The 20279-nt window shown below is 32.9% G+C and overlaps 1 protein-coding gene across 1 annotated transcript in view; it reads right to left on the reverse strand.

Annotated features, from left to right (window-relative positions):
• The window catches only part of LOC111715138 (unconventional myosin-Va), a gene marked incomplete at its 5' end in the record, with an annotated part of 75301 nt that overhangs the window by 35663 nt on the left and 19359 nt on the right, over nucleotides 1-20279 (reverse strand). Inside the window, 17 exon segments of the mRNA XM_023490405.1 lie at nucleotides 218-328; nucleotides 1210-1286; nucleotides 1508-1641; nucleotides 2934-3014; nucleotides 3724-3788; nucleotides 3969-4139; nucleotides 6948-7022; nucleotides 8134-8193; nucleotides 8432-8483; nucleotides 10096-10218; nucleotides 11930-11986; nucleotides 12781-12877; nucleotides 14021-14032; nucleotides 15775-15817; nucleotides 16241-16315; nucleotides 18683-18757; nucleotides 19990-20037. Of these exon segments, the coding sequence (XP_023346173.1) occupies nucleotides 218-328; nucleotides 1210-1286; nucleotides 1508-1641; nucleotides 2934-3014; nucleotides 3724-3788; nucleotides 3969-4139; nucleotides 6948-7022; nucleotides 8134-8193; nucleotides 8432-8483; nucleotides 10096-10218; nucleotides 11930-11986; nucleotides 12781-12877; nucleotides 14021-14032; nucleotides 15775-15817; nucleotides 16241-16315; nucleotides 18683-18757; nucleotides 19990-20037 (1356 nt within the window).

The following is a 20279-nucleotide window of genomic DNA, read 5'->3' on the forward strand; positions in this document are numbered from 1 at the left end:
TAGTTTAGAATGTATTTTTCCATAATTTGTTGAGTTGTTTGGTACCAAAGATCAATAAAAAGTTTATATGGGAGTCATGTAATATTAAAATTGATTTCAAAGTAAAAGATAATGAAGCAAAAGGATGTTTTAACTAAAAATAACGATTTTTTAAATGTCATATTTCGTGGGACACCCTGTATATTACAATATATTCTATAACCTCGTTGATTCTGACCTGTCTAAGTTCCTCTTCAAGTTGTTTAATCCTCTCAGCCCGAGATTTAGATTCATCTTCAGTTTTCTTCAGTTTATCCAATTCTGCTGATAATCCAACCCCAGCCTCAACCTAACAAAACAAGGGAATAGAAATTACTAGGCTTTAGGGCGCTTCACGCCTCCTTTCCTGTAAATAATCTTAGCGTTTACCCCTTTTTCTATCATTTCAAAATCTTCGCGGATTTTTTCTTTTTGAATTGGCGCCTAAAAAATCCAACTGTTTTCCAAGAATTTCTTTCAAATTTTAATGTTCCATAAACCTTCCCTGGGGTCATGTTCCAAGCAAAATTTGGGCCCGGTCGGTTCAGCCGTTTTGATGTTTATTGGATACAAACGGACAGACAAACACACAAACAAGCAAAGTAAAGCATATAGAAAGAAGAATTACCCCACTGCACCCCCTGGGGAATTTATTTTGATACTCTGGGGAAAAAATGTAAATTCGACATCAAAAGACAAGTTTTTGTCATCCTTGTTGATACTTTTAACCAGGAAAAAACATTTATTCCCCCCAATTTAGTGAATCAAATCTTTAAAAAAATATTCATTTTGACTTTCAACATTTCAAAACTGTAATATGTTTGCTCTTATTAAACTTTGCAATATCTTTATCATAAAAATGAAATATCTATACAAAAAAACTATTGTTACATCACATTCGTTTTTGAGTAGTTCTTGGATTTTATCTTCTGTCAGGGTCAGAATTTGACAAAGTGGTTAAGGAATGCAAATTAATTAAACAATTTTGAAAACATTTGTTCTTCTTGCACTGTTCCGAAATGGGGGAGGGAGGGGGATTTCCTGACATTCGTCATTTAATTTAACATTGAAAATCGATTTCTATTCAGTTCTTGGCTTTTATAAAGGTTGTTAATTGGAAAAGCTGGATGAAAAGATGGATAAATTAATCAGCCAATTCTGCAAATTAAATTAAATATTTTAAGTAATAACCTTTAGTTTGAGGGCCTTGTTGTCCTCCTTGGCCTCTGTTAACCTCTGCTGAAGGCTAATAATCTTATTCTCTAAACCTATACAACAGATTTGGTTTAAATTAGCAGGCCAAAGATCTAAACTTTTTTATAGATGTCGCTAATCTACTGAATAAATAAAAAAATAAATAAAATTGTCAACCATCATCCCGTGGGAGTCAGGGATAAGCTCTAATCTATCTAACCGCACCACCATTATAAATAATCACATTTTTTTCGGTTTATATTTATTAAGAATTTAAAACTTTATTTATTTTTACCTTTATTGAGTTCTTTTTGTTTAGCAACACTTCTGGCCTCTATCTTCAACTTTTTAAACTGTTTCTTTGCCAGGGTCCGTCTAACCGCACTCTGCACTACAACAATCCTCTTCAGCGCTCTTCGGTACTTCAACCTAAACATAAGTTAACTTTAAGTTCGGTTGGAAGTTGAGTAGTTTCTCAAAGACATCTCTATTAAACGATGAGCTTCCCAATTTACCAGAAATAGAATTTGTAATTCGTATTCAATAATATAGAATTCGCACTTCAATCATATTTTACTAGAATGTTGCTTTAAGATTACAAGAACTTTGCATTCAAAGTTTTAACTACCCCCCCCCCTCCCCCCTCCATGCAGACTATGAGAAGACAAGAGAAAAGAACTGAATTATCACACTTTTTTCTCAAAATAAAGTTTCAAGCTTGATTAAGAAAAGTAAAGTTTTATATCGTTAGAACCGTATAACTTGTTAAACTTTTCCCATTTCTAATAAACACCTACTTACTACATACAAGGTGTCCTAATAAACATAGAAATGGGTGGCAATTTCGAGATAGTTTTGGTAAATAATTTTTTTATTTCGTATAGTGATGCCTGCAAGAGAAACTACGATCCGTAAAATGTTCAGTCTGCTGGTGTTCAGGATTCTTTTGATTGCATTAATGCAATTTAATGCCTACTGTACTTGAGTAAATTGGAAAAATTCCTGTTTACAATATACAGTTTTCCCTCGTCACTCAATTCTAATGTTTACTGAAACACTCTGTACTTAAATACAGCCTCTTCTGGAAGGGGGGAAGAAGAAGGGAAAGATATTTAGGAGATCTGAGCTTAAAACTTTAGAATGAGATATCCCTTATTTCGTTTAATTAATTTGAGTATTTAATGGACACACGATTGATTTTCTTCTTAAACCATTCTTTCTTGGATATAGTTGAGAAAAATCAAAAAACAGGTTTTAAAATTAGAGAGTTCCTCCCGTTTCTGTGTATTAATCCTAAATAGCGCGCAAAATTTCAAATTTATCGGCTTCATATACGTGACTCTGATTGGTTGAATTTTATACACTTTTTAAGATACAAGTAACAAGATTAGGTTAGTCTCGACATTAAGAAAAAGAGAGGATCACCCATTGATCTCGATATCCACCATTCTACAGTTTTCAGCTCTGGGAAAAAAGAAAAATTGGACATTAAAAGGCCAGGTTTTACATTATATTTTTCATACTTGTTCACAAAAAATTGTTTATTTTCCCCATTTCGGCAAATAAATCACCACAAAATGGTTTTAAATGCTTAACTTCTTGGGAAAAAAATATATTTTCATAAGATAAAATGATTTTTCAGGAAAATATATGAAAGTATATATGCCAGAGAGATTTTAAAAGCTTCTCTACTGAAAGACCAATGTTAAAACTCAATATACCTAGCAATCCAGCCCTTGGCATTCTTCTGTATAATAACTGCTGCTTTTTCCTGTCTCAGTTGTTTATATTCCTGCCGAGCCCTGATAATTAATCAACTAGATTATTTTTATCCTATTTTTGCATTAGAATTCAGCAAATACTTTCCAACATTCATACTAAACTAATTGAGCTGAAATCAATTAATTAGATTATATCCAAATAAGATGAGTGACATGTCTGTCTGATTCACATCTGATCAAGGATGACCAAGATAAATGGGTTAACTTAAGAGATAATTAGGGCTTGCTTTGCAGATCAGAGACGAAAAAGGAAATTGTCGGAAATCAACATTTTTTAAGATAAAAAAAAATTTCATCCTCACTGTTTATGAAACAGATGTTCAAAGGTCCGAATGAGTTCTTAAAAGTTAAAACAAGACTTCAGTTAGTTCTTGGTTTCCATTTATAAAATATTCAAGTAATTTTCTTATTTAATAAACCTTCATTTTTGTCTTGAAAGTTAAAATTGAATTTTGAAGTATTCAATTTTTACCAAAATATATGATTTGTTTATCCCATGGAACGATTTGAGGCGGCAAAGGAAGTGTAAGCAAGGCATCGTTGGTTTATAAACCCCTCACACAAATATCTCGTTATTATAGACTGTAAACGGAATTAATTTGAGTAAAACAACGATTAAAGGGTATCTTTTTGAATTATTGATGCCACAATTCAAACGAATGGGGCACTTGATATTTCGTCTACTGTCCCTTTAAGTTGAAGACTCAAGCTTAAATTTAGTTGTATTTTCCTGTATGCTCTGATGTGTGCTTGTAGTTGTATTACCAAGTTACGAAGACGTCTATATTTCGAGATCTGAAAGTATTATCTATTTGGAATATATCAGAAAAAAAGAAACAAAAAATGATTTAAAAATGAACTAAATTTCATTTTTATTTCTAAAAGTTTTTAATCTATATTAGACAAAATAAGCCCAATCTGGTTAGGGTTAGTACCTGGATATATGTTTAGTACTGGATATAGTTAGTACTATACCTGGATAAATCCACGAACAAGAGCTTGTATCCTGGTTGCAGCTCTGGTTCTCCTGATCCCTCTCGTCTTCCTCCTCGCTAGAAATCCTCTAACCCATCTCTGCAGGGTCCCGGCAGCAGCCTGGGTTGCCCTGTACTTCTTCCTAAACAAGGTGAGAAAAGTCACGTACACCTTTTAAAAATATATTCAAGATTTATATTTGTCTGAAGAAAAATTACATTTAACAATACAAGAGGTTACAATTTACTCCTAATACTTTTTAGTCTGGATATCGCATTTTATGATTGACAGGGTTTGGCAAAGTTGACTTTTTGCATTAGGATAGTTTAATTAAGATAGTTTAATTAGGATAGTTTAATTAGGATAGTTTAATTAGGATAGTTTAATTAAGATAGTTTAATTAGGATAGTTTAATTATTTAGACGTAGTTTTCAGAAATGGAGTCTCTTGGTCCCAGTCTAATGTTTTTTTGTTTTCTAAAAATAAGCAATTATGACAGCATTGCAAGGATTGGTAAAGATAAAAAAGATAAAATCTGAAAGTCCCCCAATGTGGAAGACCCAATTTCTTTAATAAATATTACTCCCAATTTGCAACTGAATAATTTTTTTTCTGGTCTGCAAAAAGGTTTTGACTTTCTTTTGATAGGAATTGTATGGCTTCCCTTTAAACTTAAGTCTGTGCAAAGATTAAGATATTTTCGTATAAATATTTCTAAAAATTAATAATTTTTTAATTGTAATCTCTGTTGGACACTTTAAGCTTTCTATTAAACGTCACTGGAAATCACAACAAAGGTTCCCTGACTACAGATTTTAGCAACAGAATAAATCATGTCAAATATTTGACGACACCAGTTTTTTTATATTCTTTCTATATGACTGACAAGTTGTTAGACTAGGCGCAGTGCAGGGTGACCCAGAAAAACTCTGGAATTGAGTAACTAAAGGATGTTTACAATCATATTAATGGTACTGCCTACTAGGAAAACTGTTTCACTGGAGTTTAATACTTATGTATTGTATTGAGGTAAATTGATAAAATTCCTGTACACAAAAAAGTAAAATTGTCTTTCTATACTGATATGTTCATTTTTTAGAAATATAATTGACTCGTCGTACTTTACAAAATAATAAAACAGTCTTTTACCGTTTATATTAAAATTAGCATTGCAGGCGTTATTTTACTTAATAAATTTTTATTAACTGAGCTAATTCTGTGACACCCTGTACATTCCAGATTCCTTTTAAACTGAATTCATCAGATTAGGTTTTAGAACTAGCTTAATGAAAGTGCCTAATTAGAAATTTATATCCGTCGGATCATCTAATGAAGTTATACTGTATGTAATATGCATGAATCATTTAAATTTTTTGAAAAAAAATACATTTACTGCAAAAAAATAGAAAAAAATGTTTATAAGTATTTACTCATGCAAACTGAATTTTGATCCATAAACAAAAAACCGGATCATAGCTTGTTTAATGTTTACTCATAAACCGGATTATTGATTGCTTAATGTTTACTCATAAAACCGGATTATTGATTGTTTAATGTTTACGCATAAAACCAAATTATTGATTGTTTATTAATTACTCATAAAACCGGATTATTGATTGTTTATTGTTTACTCATAAAACCGGATTATTGATTGTTTAATGTTTGCACATAAAACCGAACTTGAAGGATCCCCTATAACGCCAGGATTTTGATTATTTTCTTATTGAACTACATGGTGTCTTAAAAAAAGTGTGTATAGCTTTTAGCCTTGTAAACATCGTTTTTGTACTTTACAGAGTTTCTGAAGTTGCCGAGATCGTTATATTTTTTTTTTAATCTTTACAAAACCTATGTGCGTCCCCGCCAAGATTTTTTTACAGCAAGTTGGTCACCCTGGACAGAGGCTGATTCAAATTGTATAGAACTTGTTCACAAAAAGAGCTAATCGAATGATATCAGGACTTACTGTGAAAACATATGTCGAAAAACTGAATGAGCTGAAGTTGCTTTCACTTGAAGAAAACCGTGAACGGGCCGACATGATTCAGACATTTAAAATAATTCATGGATTCTGTGATGTCAACCCTGCAACATGGTTTAGAAAGATCAACCACAACAGAGTGACAAGAATGGCTATTGACCCCGTTAAACTTGGAAATACTAAACTCCAGAACCAGTATTGCAGGAACAATTTCTTCAGCTAGAGAGTTCCGAGAAAATGGAACTCTATCCCACAGGAAGTAAAACAGTCAACTATAGTAAATATCTTCAAAAGAAGCTATGACAAATTCAGACAGTATCTGAGAGATGCTGATGCAAGATTAAAAGTCACAAAGTCTATCTGAAACATCATCAGCACCTCCAAGTCTTAGACATTTAAAATAATTCATGGATTCTGTGATGTCAACCCTGCAACATGGTTTAGAAAGATCAACCACAACAGAGTGACAAGAATGGCTATTGACCCCGTTAAACTTGAAAATACTAAACTCCAGGACCAGTATTGCAGGAACAATTTCTTCAGCTAGAGAGTTCCAAGAAAATGGAACTCTATCCCACAGGAAGTAAAACAGTCAACTATAGTAAATATCTTCAAAACAAGCTATGACAAATTCAGACAGTATCTGAGAGATGCTGATGCAAGATTAAAAGTCACAAAGTCTATCTGAAACATCATCAGCACCTCCAAGTCTTCAAAGTCATCCTCATCTTAACTCTACATTGGTTCCTAAGGATTATTCAACAATAAACAAAAAATTAGTAGGTACAATGCCAATAAAAGGGTCGTACATAAAAGATTTTTATGGGCATTGTACCTTCTGGAAACACACCAATTATAAAGTGTACATTGTTCACATGCCCATATTCCATATTAAATGATTTTTTATCTGTTTGTTAAAAACCAGTTTCAAATAATCATTAGATTGCTTAAAAGTGAAATGTTATTATCCTATTCCACATGGGTCTTATTCCATTTACCTGAAAATAATAATAATTTACCTGTCCAGCTCTGAAGAAGAGTTTGTTTTTCCCAAATTGATATTTATCTTCATCCTATAATACACACTTTATTATTCACCCTGCAAGAGCAATGCAAACCCCAGAAATCAGCAGGTTGAAGGTAGACGTGATATTAATATTATTACTTAATCTTTTAAATTGTAGTTATGCATTCATTCAAATTAAAAATTATTAAGTAAAATTCAGACAAAGTAAAAATGTAAACCATGTGCAAGTAAACTTTTGTTTATAATTCATCATCGTTCGTTGTCTTTACTTTAGACATATCTACCAGTTATTTAATATGCTTGTTAGTCACTTAAACTAACGTCATAGGAACTATTATTATTTTAACTTTTATTCATATTGCCATTTTTTTTGTGAAGTTTTGATATCTAGTTCTGTTTGTTTTTATTTAACATAATTTCATGCAAAAAAAAAGTTGTCCAAATGAACTTCTCTCTAGTCGGACATTATAGCATCTCAATAAACACGTTCTAGAAGCATTGATTAAATGTCGCCTTGCTTAAACCAGTGCCGATTAGGGTTTGCAAAACTCTTGCATAGTGTATTCTGAAACTATGGAAACAGACCTAAATGGTATCCGAATTCATTTTTAAAGACTAACCTATCCTTATATATTTTTAGATCTTTTAATTTTAGGTCAGAAAACCATAATTCTTAGATGAATTAAAAAATCATCTTGAGATACATTTTCTTATAATCATTTCTTAATATCATTTCTTAAAGTTTATAGATTATTTATTTCCTTCTTTCTTTCGTGGTAGGTAGGTAACATGTTATCCTTGTGTTAGTCTAAATTGTCTTTTTTTTAAAAAGATTTAATTATTTACAATTATTCTACAGGGAAATTAAGTGAATTTTACGTTACCAAGGGTTCCCAAGACCAACTTTGCCCAAGTTAAGCATGATTTTTTAATTTGTGGTTAAGCATAACTTTTAATCTCCAGAAAAAGAAGTTGTATTAAATTTTATCATGTTTTGAGATTCAAATGCACTATTTTTATACGAAAACTTTGCAGAGCTGCGAGTAGTTATTTTATTTATTTGTCCCAAGGGACTTAACGTCTCTTTGTTTAGAGAATCATAGGTCGGTAATGTTGGTGAAAATATATTTATAAAAAATCTTTTTTAAAGATTTTACCTGAATTAACTTGTTAACAATGTTCTCGCAGGTTCCTCTGTAATCTCCTTTAAACACATCCTGAAGGCCGATTTCACAATTCATGAGATAAAACTTAGAAAAATATTAAAAAGGTCTTTCAATTATTTTTAAAAACTAGTTTATAAGCCTTGACAAAAAGGAATTCTACATAATTTTGGAAAGTTCACAAGCAAGAAAATTGTCACTTAAAAGAATTTTTAAATTTTAAAAATTCAAATTCAAATGATTTTCTAGTGCTTTTTTAAAATGAGAAGTTTAAAATTTGTTGTGTAATTTCCTTTGAGTGGCAGAGAACACGATATCTCAGGAAGAAATCGTAGTAGGTCCATCTAAACAAAATATTTTTCAGTAGCGTAAACAATATAAGCAATAATAAATTCAAATACATTAAAAACATGTAAATATATACTCCTCAACCTCCGCATGTTGTGTGCACATTAAACAAATTTAAAAATATATATACAATTTGTTATTCTGGTCATTTTCTCTATTTCAATTGTGAACATTTTCTCTTTGTAAACATTGTGAAACAAAACGCAAAAAAAGCTTGCGGATTTCGTAAAATCAAATGTCGTGAATGTTGTGAGCACACAAAAAGTATTTCTCTCCTAAAAATTTTAATAGTATTTAAAAATAACTTAAAATTGTCGTAGAACGCTGATTTCTTGCACGTGAACTTAAAATTGTGTATTGTGACCACAAAATTCAGTTATAAAAAAATCCGAGCAAAAGTGCGCGCGCACGCGTGCTTTTTGGTGAAAAATGTATCTTTTTTTTAGCATTTTTGCAATCTTGAATTTGCTTCAAGGTGCTTTCAAGCATGTAATTCCTAAACAGTTTTGCACAAAAAAACCTCCAATCCCGCGCGCGTGCGCATCTTATAAACGATTTGAGATTCTAAATTTTTTTAACTTTGGCATTATTCAAAACAACAGTAGCATGCGATATATCAAACTGCAGGTAATCATTTCCGTGATCAAAACAGACATTGGAGTGTTCTGATCAACGCGCTAGTATCCAGATGCTGCATCTGCCACATATTTTACATGTCGTATGTCGATATGTCGATGTAATTGGACACGGGGATTCTATTTCTTCGGTCAGCAGTAGTAGCCAGCTATTACGTTTAAACAGAATTTTGCAGTTAAAATTCACAATTTTGAGTTAAAATGCAAAGAAAATCAGCGTTTTACGACAATTCTAAGTTATGCTTAACACTATTTAAATTTCTGTTTTGTGCCCGCCCCCCGCAACGGACCCCACCCCACACCCTTTTAATGAAAATAGAAAATTGTTGGAGGCAACTTTTGAAATTTGATCATCAAAATACCCCTTCCCTGGGGACACGTGAAGTCCCACAAAATTGTGTGCCCGATCGGTTTAGCCGTTTTTATATTGGTTACAAACAAATAAGCAGACATACAGGCAAGCAAAGAATATGTATAGATTATAGAAGCTTGTTGCGTGTTCCATGATATATAAATTAATATGCACTGCATGGACTGGACAGAAGGAGAATGTAAAATTTATGTGACGTTACCGGGGCTTGTGACCTCGTAGATCCATAGTTTTCATTTTCTACACAATTATGAGAAAAGAATTTTTATTTTGTTAAATAATAGAAATTCGAAATACTTTTGTTATTCTCAATGGAATTTCAATAAGAGAAGTTACGATTGAAAACATATAATATTGCAATCTTTCGAGCTATTTAATTTTATTTGACGTTTCACGTGTATTTGCAAATGATTATGTACTTCTTAAACATGATACCCTGAAACCGATATTTAAGCGGTTATTGTACAATTGTATATATTTACCCACTAAATAAATTTTATGAATCCCAAATACCTGGAAGGATACCCTGCAGCCGATATTCGAACGGTTAATGTACAATTGTATATATTTACCCACTAAATAAGTTTTATGAATCCCAAATACCTGGAAGGATACCCTGCAGCCGATATTCGAACAGTCTCCAGAACTCCGCAGGCTCGCAGCTGTTGAACTGCACGCTTAGGTTCAAAAATGAACGCGGCTTTAGCATCATTAGGTTTTATGCATCTAAAAAAATGAGAAAAAATGTGAAAAATAATGTGCTTATCTATGTGTAGCATCATTTTCACGAATCTGCACAAATTAATTCATTATAGAAAACAAATATTTCACTTTAATAGTCGACCCAATCAAGTTTTCCAATCAAAATTTGAGGCAAATTGGCCCAACGGTTCATGAATTATGCTCGGACATTCAAAAACAAAACGAAAATACTAATTTATGTTTAGTCTGGCGCAGGAACCCAACTTTGCCTGGAAACTAAGTTTTTTCTACAGAAGTGAAACTTCAACTAAAAGTTTTAAACCAAGCTAGAACATTCCTGTGGTTCTACCAAGTTTTCCATCCAAAATTTGAGGCAAATTGGTCCTCGAGTTTATTAGTTATGTTCAAACATTCATGGTAAACATTAGGGGAAATGACAGGCTAGACATTCATACCTGGCTAGACATGGTAGTTTTTAAAAAATTCAAAAAAATTCACAAGTTTAAATGAAATATAGTTTTCAGAAACAAAATACATTTTAGATTTTTTTTTTAGTTTATTGGAACTAATTTTTTGTTTATTTGAACTAATAGCCGCAGCGCCCTAGCCCATCCTAGTCGCAAAGAAATTATCTGAACCTAACCTAACCCTGGAATAATACAAACATTTGAACTATATTTTTTGGTTAATTTGAACTATTTTTTTGTTTGTTTAAACTACTAGCCTCAGCGCTCTGCCCCCTAACATGTCCTAGCCACGGCGCTCGGCCCATTAATTAACATAACCTAACCTTAATTAATACAAACGTTTGAACTATTTTTCGGGTTTTTAAAAAACAATTTTTATGTTCCTTTTAAATAGTTTTGTTTTACAACTATTTCGTAAAAAAAATTTGCTTAATTTGAACTATTTTTTCGTTTATTTGAATTATTTTTCATTTAACCTATATTTCATTTGAACTATTTTTTTGGTTCATTAGAACTATTTTTTGGTTTATTTCAACTATTTATATGTTGGTTTGAAATATTTCTTTGTAATTTTTTGTCCAAACTTCATGAATTAACAAAATTTAAAAAACTGAATTTATAGAAAAATAGTTCAAATGAGCAAGCAATGTGTTGATTTGAACTACAGGATATGACTTCATGTCAGTAGTTCAAATGAAGTTCAAACGAACAATTGTTCAAACAGTGAAGTTAAAACAGGTATCCACAGGCATGCAGCGCCAGAAAATGCTGGGCGCAGCACACCAACCCAGCTGGTTGTGGCGTAGCACGCCTAGCTGACAGGCTGTGTTGTGGCTCCCACGCCTGCCTAGCGGGTTTGGACAATCCAGAAAGATTTTTATGATTGAATTTTTACTCTTGGTCAACAACTATACTCCGTACAAACGTCTTAAAGAACAAATAATTAAAAAAAATTCTGTGCAATACTGCATTCTCAGCTCAACTACCATGTCTAGCCAGACACTCCCTTTAATTAAATTATATTAAGTCTTTCTTAACATTTCCTACATTATTCGTTTCTTTCTAAACTAGATAAAAGCTTTATCCCTGCTTTCATAAAAAAGACCTAGATCTGAAAACTATATTTTTTAAATGACAAAAATAATAACTTTCAAAACCAATTTTTAAAAAAACATAGAGATATTTAATATTTGCTGCATGAGGGTATTTTTTGAGAAGTAAATGGAAATGTTCGAAAGTGATAAGCTATTTAAAAAACGTGTATTTACCGAACATAGTGAGGGTTTGTTGAATTCAGGTTGGTCATCAGTAAATTCAAAGATTCTCTGATAAAACGTAATATAAATTATGTAAATCTACCAAGTTGTCCCCTACCCCCCCCCCCCCCCCTCTGATTACAGTTATGGCTGCAAGGGACAGGATTTTATGAGTTCTGGAGTTCAAATCATGAATCACCAATTTAAAATTAAAGATTCATGCGGATTTAGGTAATGAAAAGGAGACTGAATCGGTGATTCATTATTTGAACCGGTGAACATATCGCTAAACCGTTTAGAATTAATTCAACAAACTCGCTTCAGCTTAAACTGGCCAAAAACGAGAATTGGTTCAACTACGTCTGCGCTATTAAGCTACTTCTCACAATTTATTAATTCTGGTTCCTGGATCCAACTCCACATATCTCTTAATAATAAACAAGAAAAACGGATTACTCTCAAAAAACAAATGTCAAGTGTTGAGTAATGAGAAATTGATAAACCTCTCAACCTTTCAATATAGTTAGTTATTTTTCAAGCAAACAAACAAAAAAGCACGAGAAAATGTTTGACTTTTTTAAGGTAAATTAGAGACATTTTTGAGCTGGATCCGGGTCCACTTCTTTTAACAGGACGGAAGGGATTATCAGCAGGACGGAAGGGATTATCAGACAGACGGAAGGGATTGTCAGATGGACGGAAGGGATTGTCAGATGGACGGAAGGGATTATCAGAAGGACGGAAAGAATTATCAGCAGGACGGAAGGGATTATCAGAAGGACGGAAGGGATTGCCAAAAATATAGATTTTTATTGAGAATTTTTTTATGTTTTTGTTTTCCATCAAATTCATATCTAGGTTTCCTGAATTGCGACCCAACAGTTTTCTTGTGAGATTTAGCAGCCCCCTGACCACCCGGCTTAACAGGGGTATTCTTCTTCACTGGCAAGTTATCCATCCCTGGAATTATGATTATTAAGGGACTGTGTTTGATTATTTTATATCCAACTTGCGAGAAATTGTCTTCAGTCTTTTCAGTTGGGATTTGAAAGTGTTAAAATTCTTTCTTTGTAAGATTGGGCTTAAAAAATAATGATAGTTTTTTAAACATTAGCGAGATCGTATTAAATCTTTCATAAACCCTATGCAACTTTATGGCAATAATAATATTAATATCAAAATAAGAATCATAAATTTCTTACTTTCATCATATGTATAATATATCTCCAATTGAATACTTTTAAATAGTCTAGAAATCTTCATCTATACATATATTTTGCTCGTCTGTTTGTTTGTTTGTAACCAATCTAATTCAAAACGGCTAAACCAATCGAGTCTAAAATTTTGGAAACCACTCACATGACTACTGGGAAGGATTAAAGAAAATTCAAATTCAAATTTTTAAAAATTTATCTTAAAAATTTTGATCTAAAAAAATTGAGAAAAAACCCGGAAAAAAGAGCTTCAGCTAAATATCATCGAAAATAGGCGCGAAGCGCTCTGGATGCCTAGTATAGTCTCTACAGTGAGAAAACATAAAGGTTAGTACTAAAAAAATATTTCCAGCAAATAATGTTTGGTAATCCGAATCAAATGCAATTTAACCAACCACCAGAAAAGTTTAAACGAAATTTAGCAAATTTCTTTAAAAAACATAATTAGTATTATAAAGGAACTGTAAGCGTAATTTAAAATGACCCTCCTTGCAGAGATAGCAATAGAGGACCACTTGAAATTATACTTACAGTCCCTTTAATATTTCTTAAAACCGGTATTTAGTGTTAGATTAAATGCTAAATTCTAAAAACTAAAATTACCACAAGTACGTCTTATAAATATAATACTATTTGATTTCCATTTTATTAATTAGTTTTAAAGTGGAAATACATGTTAGAAAGGAACTGACTGCTCATCTCAAGCTTAAATTAACTAATTCTTTTGGTTCTATCTACACGCAACCTGATATTTCATATTTCAATCAATGAATTCTACTTGATCAAGATATCAGCTTTGGAAAATTTTAGTTTGAGTCAAGTGGTAAGTTCTTTTTAAAAAAATATATTTTTTCCGAATAAAAAAGAATTTAAAAAAATGTTTGATCACCTGTATACTTTCCTAGAGAGAAGATGGAGAAAAAAAACAGGATTAATTCTTGGGTCTAACTAGAGTAGTCCATCACCAATCACCATGTACAGTGTACAAGATAAGTTTATATACAGTTAATACATTGTACACTTATATAGTAGAGGCTCTATGTACAGTGTAAACTGTACATTAATCAGCTTTTACTTTTTACAGTTAGTTACTAAAGGTACCAAAGAAAGGAAGTGTATGATATCAAGTAAATGTTTATTAATTCACTAGCAAATCTTTCCCTGGATTTTTTAAAGGGATTGTGTAAAAAAAAGTAAATTTTGATTAAAATTTTGAAAACTTGTTTTTTAAAATTGCATTAAATTAAATTAAATTAAAGAGTACCATTAAAATAATTAAATAAGAAAATTAATATGAACCTATTAAACACAATCCTTTTAAAACAAAATACTAAAACCCCGTGTTTTTAGCCCTGGGTATTCTGATTTTTATTTTTATTGATTTTAAAAAATGAAAATAATTGTTTCACTTTTCAATTCGTTCAAAATCAAAAACTAGGAGTTAAACCCCCTCACTAAATACAGAGACAAAATAAAGTGGAATGGAAGGATGGTCTGAATTGCCTGATTGTTATTCTAAGAAAATATCTAGGATGACAATGCCGTTGGTTTGCTCCACAGGATTTTGAAAACCACTTTCTAAGTTCAACTCAAAAGAAAAAACAGGGATTTTCTTTTATACGAATATTAAATTTTAAAAGATTCTAACACTGAATTTTAAATGAAATCCTATTTTCTTTCGAAATTTGCAATTAATAAATTTTATGAAATCAGAAAATATTATCAATTCAAAATCAGCCACCACCAGTTTATATTGCAAACAACGACTTAAGATGATATTGATTAGTTAGAGGCTTTGTATCCTATTGTTTACAATAAGTTTTTATCTAGTTCCTGAACGGTATAAATCGTCAAAAACTAGCGTACATAAATCAAGTATGCTTTCCTACAGGGGTGTATATAATTTCTTAAGAGTTTATTGGCTGAATTTGCTAAAATTAATGATTTTCAGGGGAAATAAATGAATTTTTGAGAATAAGCAAACTTGCCTATTGATTTCCAATTTACATTTTTTCCCCTAGATTACCAAAAAAATTATGTAATTATCAAAAATATACATCCCTGGTTTCCTAACCCTGCAACCTTATTAATATTGCTTTTACTTGTTATCTATGCAAATTTTAACGTATTATCAAAAACTAATTTTTTTTAATCTTATGTCTCAATCTATGACCTCTTCATAATTGAAATATTTGATCTGTTCATGGCAATGTTTTACTTTTCCTCATATATATATATGCAGAAATTCTATTTTAGTGGGAATGTGCGTATATCAAAATTCAAGTCTTTTAAATTTGAATTAAAACTATACGGTGCCAAAAAGCTATTTTGTCTCTAGTAAGAACTAAAAATTAGGCAATTTATGTACAGTGATAACCATAAAACTTTGGAATAGGAAGACGTCATTAATGCAAACTTGTATGTAATAGACATTGTTGTAAAGCACAATGTTTTACAAAAATCAAAATCCCATTTGCTTCGTTTCATGTTCATTGAATCAATTAAAATCGTAAATTAATTCTGCCCGTAGCTAGTCTTCTTACTCGACAGTTTGAAAGATCTCAGCGTCATGTATTTTATGTTACTTTACAAATTGATGATTGTCTATGTCTCATATTTATTATTTATACTGTATATTCCTACCTTCGGAGATAAAAAGGTCAGAGAGAAGATCATTTCTAGAGGCCTGAAGAATAAAAATTAATTTCAATAAATTAAGTGAAAAACAAAACAAAAAATAGATTTGTAGTAAAGTACTGAGCCTTGTCCAAAAATTAAAACTAGTTCCAAAAATCAGTGTTTCGGATCCGGATCCGGTCGGATCCGTATCATTTGGTCGGATCCGGATCCGGATCCGTATCAGGAAACGTTGAACTTCTGAGGCCCCGCGCGCTGCAATTAAGATAGGTTAAGGGGTCGAGCGCAGCGACTAGATAAGGATAGGAACCAAGCTCTTCGGCTAGGAAAAACTTTGGTTGCCGCTAGGGAAATTGCACATTGGGAAGTAGCCACTTGGGAAATTTCACAAGTGGGAAGTGGCCAATTGGAAAAAAACCTTGGGAAGTTGCCGTTTAGGACGACAAAAATTCCCTAACTTTGGTAAAACTACCTTTAGTATAGCAATCTGTTCCTCCATGACTGTATCTCGATTTTTATGCAAGAATCCATCACACTCGTATTCAACCTAAAAATTCAATAAACAAAAATAATCTTAAAAATATTATGCACATTGCACACTGCACAGTAAACAATACATTATTAGATGTTTGTGAGTTTTCTGCATCAAGTCTATATGACTTGCTGTCGGCCCCTCCAAAGGCCAGCATAGATTCGATGCAAAAAAAACCGTTATATAAACATCAAATAATGTATTGTTTACTGTGCAATGTGCATAATATTTTTAAGATTTTTGTTTATTGAATTTTTGAGGGGCCGACAGAAAGTCTCAAAATCCTTAAAATTGGGGCTGCCAAGGACTGTTCCGGGCTTCTGGGACAGTCTCAAAGTTCTGTGACCGTCCCAGGCTTTTGGGTCTCTGAGATGGAGAAATAACCCCCATGGTTTTGGGACAGTCCCAACGTTCCGGGACTGTCCCGGGCTTCTGGAACAGTCCCAAAGTCAACGGACTGTCACATTACGATTCTCTAAGATTGAGAAATAGTCCCCATGGTGTGGGGACTCAGGGCCAGTCCCAACGTCCCAGGACTTTCCTAGACTTCTGGGACAGTCCCACAGTCCTGGGACTGTCCCAAGCTTTTGGGTGTCTGAGATTGTAACCCCCCTGGTGTTGGGACTCAGGGTCATTGGGACAGTCTCAACGTTCCAGGACTGTCCGGGCTTCTGGGACAGTTCCAAAGTTCTGGGACAGTCCCAAAGTTCTGGGACAGTCCCAAAGTTCTGAGACTGTCAAAGGCTTTTGGATCGAGGAATATTTAAATAAGTAATTAATAATGTTTAGTCTGCGATCACTTGTTTAGACTGAAATAACACTATTAAAATATCTTGTATATCTACATAACTTAGCTGGATATTTTTTTTCCAAATAATACCTGGAGACAGTTTTCACTCATAGATGAAGTTTCATTTTTCTTTTACTAGCTTTTTATAGTTTGAGTAAAGGTAAAATACAATCTCAGAGACCTGGGACAGTCCCAGATCGCTGGGTCTTTGGCAGAGTACCAGAAGCCTGGAATTGTCTTGGGACTTTGGGACTGTCCCGGGCCTTTGGAACTGCTCTAAAGACCCAGAGTCCTAACACCATGGGGTTTAATTTTTAGTCAAACTATTTCAAGAAATTTAAAACTCAAAAATGTGGGACTCTGGCATCTGGGACAGTTTCAGAGTCCCGGGACAGTCTCGGGCTTCTGGGACAGTCCCAAAGCCCCGGGACTGTCCCAAATTTTAAGATTTTGTACTTGCTAAAAAAACATCGGCCTTTGTTTTAATTTGTTCTTTTGATTATCAACTATTCAAAATCATTTAACAATCTTAAAAACAAATAGTTTTCATCGTAAAGATTTCAGGGGAAAAATAAAAATTAATGAATTTTAATATTTTCTAAAAAATTTAGGACTCATTTAGTAAAAAAAGGATCCATTATTGATCTTAAACAAGAGAAAAAAATGTTCTTAAATGGAAATGCTGAAACTCAGTCATAGCATGAGAGGTTCAAAGTGCCAACAAATATCATGGGTTCAAAAAATGCTAAGGAATCATATAATTTTGAGGCGGTCGAATCCGGCGAATTCTTCAGAAAATAGATCCAGGTCCACTCCTGGGTGTCTTGCAGAAATGAATACGGATCCTAAATCCGTTTAGTAAAAAATGGATCCAAGTCCTGGGTGTCTTGTCAGAAATGAATCCGGATCCTAAATCAGGTCTGCAAAAATGGATCCAGGTCCTGGTTGTCTTGTCAGAAATGAATTAGGATCCTAAATCCGTTTAGTAAAAAATGGATCCAAGTCCTGGGTGTCTTGTCAGAAATAAATCCGGATCCTAAATCCGTTCAGTAAAAAATGGATCCAAGTCCTGGGTGTCTTGTCAGAAATGAATCCGGATCCTAAATCCGTTCAGTAAAAAATGGATCCAAGTCCTGGGTGTCTTGTCAGAAATTAATCGGATCCTAAATCAGGTCTGTAAAAAATGGATCCAGGTCCTGGTTGTCTTGTCAGAAATGAATTAGGATCCTAAATCCGTTTAGTAAAAAATGGATCCAAGTCCTGGGTGTCTTGTCAGAAATGAATCCGGATCCTAAATCCCGTCTGTAAAAAATGGATCCAAGTCCTGGGTGTCTTGTCAGAAATGAATTAGGATCCTAAATCCAGTCTGTAAAAAATGGATCCAGGTCCTGGGTGTCTAGTCAGAAATGAATTAGGATCCTAAATCCGTTCTGTAAAAAATGGATCCATTATTGATCTTAAACAAGAGAAGAAAAAATGTTCTTAATGGGAATGATGAAACTCAGGCTAGAATATTTGCGTATCCGGATTATAGGAAAGGAACAACTGGGTTTTAGGACTACCAAGGTTCACTAAAAAATCTGTTTTATTACCTGATCTGCAAAATGTTTGACCAGGAAAGCTGACTGGGAGAGCCTAGGTTTACTAAAATGTTCGTACTTCTTACACTATATACATTCTTATTTTAAACAATTTATTTTGATATAAAAATACTCTTGTATGATATTTGAGGAAAGAAGAAAGAAAATGACGTTGATAAATGCATTTCTTTAGAGTTTAGAGGGAAAATATAGAGAATCCTAAGCCTATAAGATTTAAAGAGATAGCCAGAGGCCGAATTTAAAGAATTTGAGCAGCGGCTTAAATTTGAGAAGCAGCTCAAATATGATTGGTTCCACTTTTTGTATTCAAGGTTTCAAGATTTAAGCCGGCACTCAACAGAAACCGGTTTTCGGCGGATTTGAGACGCGGCTCAAATTCAGACTCAGGATTATTTAAAATTGTCAGGATAATCATCAGGTTTAAACATTAAAGAGATTGACAAGATGTGTTTAAGGTTTAGAGGAACAGTCAAGATGTGTTCAAGGTTTAGAGGAACAGTCAGGATGTGTTTAAGGTTTAGAAACAGTCAAGCTGTGTAAAAGGTTTAGAGGAAAAGTCAAGATGTGTTAAAGGTTTAGAGGAACAGTCAAGATGTGTTCAAGGTTTAGAAGACAGTCAAGATGTGTTTAAGATTTAGAAACAGTCAATATGAGCATAAGGTTTAGAGGAAAGGTCAAGATGTGTTCCAAGGTTTAGAGGAACAGTCAAGATGTGTTCAAGGTTTAGAGGAACAGTCAAGATGTGTTTAAGATTTTGAGGAACAGTCAAGATGTGTTTAAGGTTTAGAAACAGTCAAGATGTGTATAAGGTTTAGAGGAACAGTCAAGATGTGTTTAAGGTTTAGAGGAACAGTCAAGATGTGTTTAAGGTTTAGAGGAACAGTCAAGATGTGTTTAAGGTTTAGAGGAACAGTCAAGATGTGTTTAAGGTTTAGAGGAACAGTCAAGATGTGTTTAAGCTTTAGAGGAACAGTCAAGATGTCTTTAAGGTTTAGAGGAACAGTCAAGATGTCTTTAAGGTTTAGAGGAACAGTCAAGATGTGTTTAAGGTTAAGAGGAACAGTCAAGATGTGTTTAAGGTTTAGAGGAACAGTCAAGATGTGTTTAAGGTTTAGAGGAACAGTCAAGATGTGTTTAAGGTTAAGAGGAACAGTCAAGATGTGTTTAAGGTTTAGAGGAACAGTCAAGATGTGTTTAAGGTTTAGAGGAAAAGTCAAGATGTGTTTAAGGTTAAGAGGAACAGTCAAGATGTGCTTAAGGTTTAAAGGAACAGTCAAGATGTGTTTAAAAAAATGTTCCTTGTCGTAAAGTTTCTCCACCCAGGATTTATCTGAGCCTTTAGGAACCTAAATTTAATTCAATTCAATTTATTTAATTTATTTCCTAGGTGTGACCACATCCAAATCCATTTTATTTTCCTAGCTGATTTTGAACCGGGACTATAAATACTTCAAACTTGGTATCACTTTATTGTCCCAGTTTACTACTTTCCATAAATATAAAAATAAAAAATTGTTTTATTCTTATATTTTGAACATTATGATTCTTTATCAACAGCTTGGACATACAGTGATAAGCAGAAAACTCT

Source organism: Eurytemora carolleeae, unplaced genomic scaffold (genome assembly GCF_000591075.1).
Source record: "Eurytemora carolleeae unplaced genomic scaffold, Eaff_2.0 scaffold1233, whole genome shotgun sequence".
In the NCBI taxonomy this organism is placed as follows: domain Eukaryota; kingdom Metazoa; phylum Arthropoda; class Copepoda; order Calanoida; family Temoridae; genus Eurytemora; species Eurytemora carolleeae.